Consider the following 1019-nt stretch of genomic DNA (forward strand, 5'->3'; position numbering starts at 1 on the left):
CTGGGATCGGGCTGGCAGCACGTCCCAAGTATGAAACAAAGCGCCCTAGGGACGGGCTGGACCATTGGCACGGCTACTAGGATGCCTCGGCTGGTGAGAGCCCGCGTTGGCATCTGGTGTGCATCGCCGCTCTGCCTTGCATCTACGAATATGCGCGCTGCTTGGCGCCCCCCACCCCTGATGAGACCCCTCCATGCATGTGCATCAGGTCTCGCGACCCACGCCGCGCTCTGGTGGGGCAGCAGGGCCAGACACGTTGCGGCGATGCAGCGGCGCCTGCAAATTTGTCAGCAGGCCGCGCTCGCCGCTGCGCCGCGCCCGCTGCGCAGACAGGTGGGAACCCTGCTGTGCACCGCGCACCTGCTTTGCCGCTCTGCCACTTTGCCGCCACGACGCACGCGCGGCGATGCATGCTACCGCCTTGCCGAGCACGCTTCGCACGCTTTGGCACGCTCGCAAGCCGGTGCCTCTTCAACACTCGCAGCTCCGCGCCTTTTGAGGATGGTGCCAGCGCAAGCAGCAGCGAGCAGGGGTGCGGGAGCGGCGGCCGTGGCGACGCGTCCCCACAGCAGCCGCCGCCGCAGCAGCAGCAGCAGGAGCAACCGCAAGAGCAGCGGCGGCGGCAAGGCGACCGGCCGCCCTCGCCGGCAGAGCGGCTCCTCCTGCGCACCTTGGAGAGCGAGGCGGCCGGCGGCGCGCCGCGCCCCGAAGGCAGCAAACGCAGCGGCGGCGGCGGCGGTGGCAGTGGCGTGGCCGGGGCGGTGGCGGCGGCAGCAGGCATGGCCTGCGGGCTCGCGGCGATAGGGTGCGGGGGCTACGTTCTGCGGGAGCCAATCCGGGTGCTCCTGAATTTTTTCATCAGCGCCGTGGATGAGTGGGGCATCTGGGGGTACGTCGCGTACGCACTCGTCTACGCTGGCCTCGAGGTGAGATAGAGGATGTGTGTGTGTGTGTGTGTTTGGACGTGTGAGCGCGCGTGTGTGTGTGTGTGTGTGTGTGTGTGTGTGTGTGTGTGTGTG

General features: G+C 68.4%; 1 protein-coding gene across 1 annotated transcript; it reads left to right on the plus strand.

Annotated features, from left to right (window-relative positions):
• Window positions 1–484: 484 nt before the first annotated feature.
• Window positions 485–935, plus strand: MNEG_11247 (hypothetical protein; the record flags this gene model as incomplete). The annotated part of the gene is made up of 1 exon (XM_014040279.1): window positions 485–935. A coding segment is annotated over one exon (451 nt), but the record flags the coding sequence as incomplete, so codon positions are not given.
• Between the last annotated feature and the right edge of the window lie 84 nt (window positions 936–1019).

Source organism: Monoraphidium neglectum (genome assembly GCF_000611645.1).
Source record: "Monoraphidium neglectum strain SAG 48.87 unplaced genomic scaffold scaffold02657, whole genome shotgun sequence".
Lineage (NCBI taxonomy): Eukaryota > Viridiplantae > Chlorophyta > Chlorophyceae > Sphaeropleales > Selenastraceae > Monoraphidium > Monoraphidium neglectum.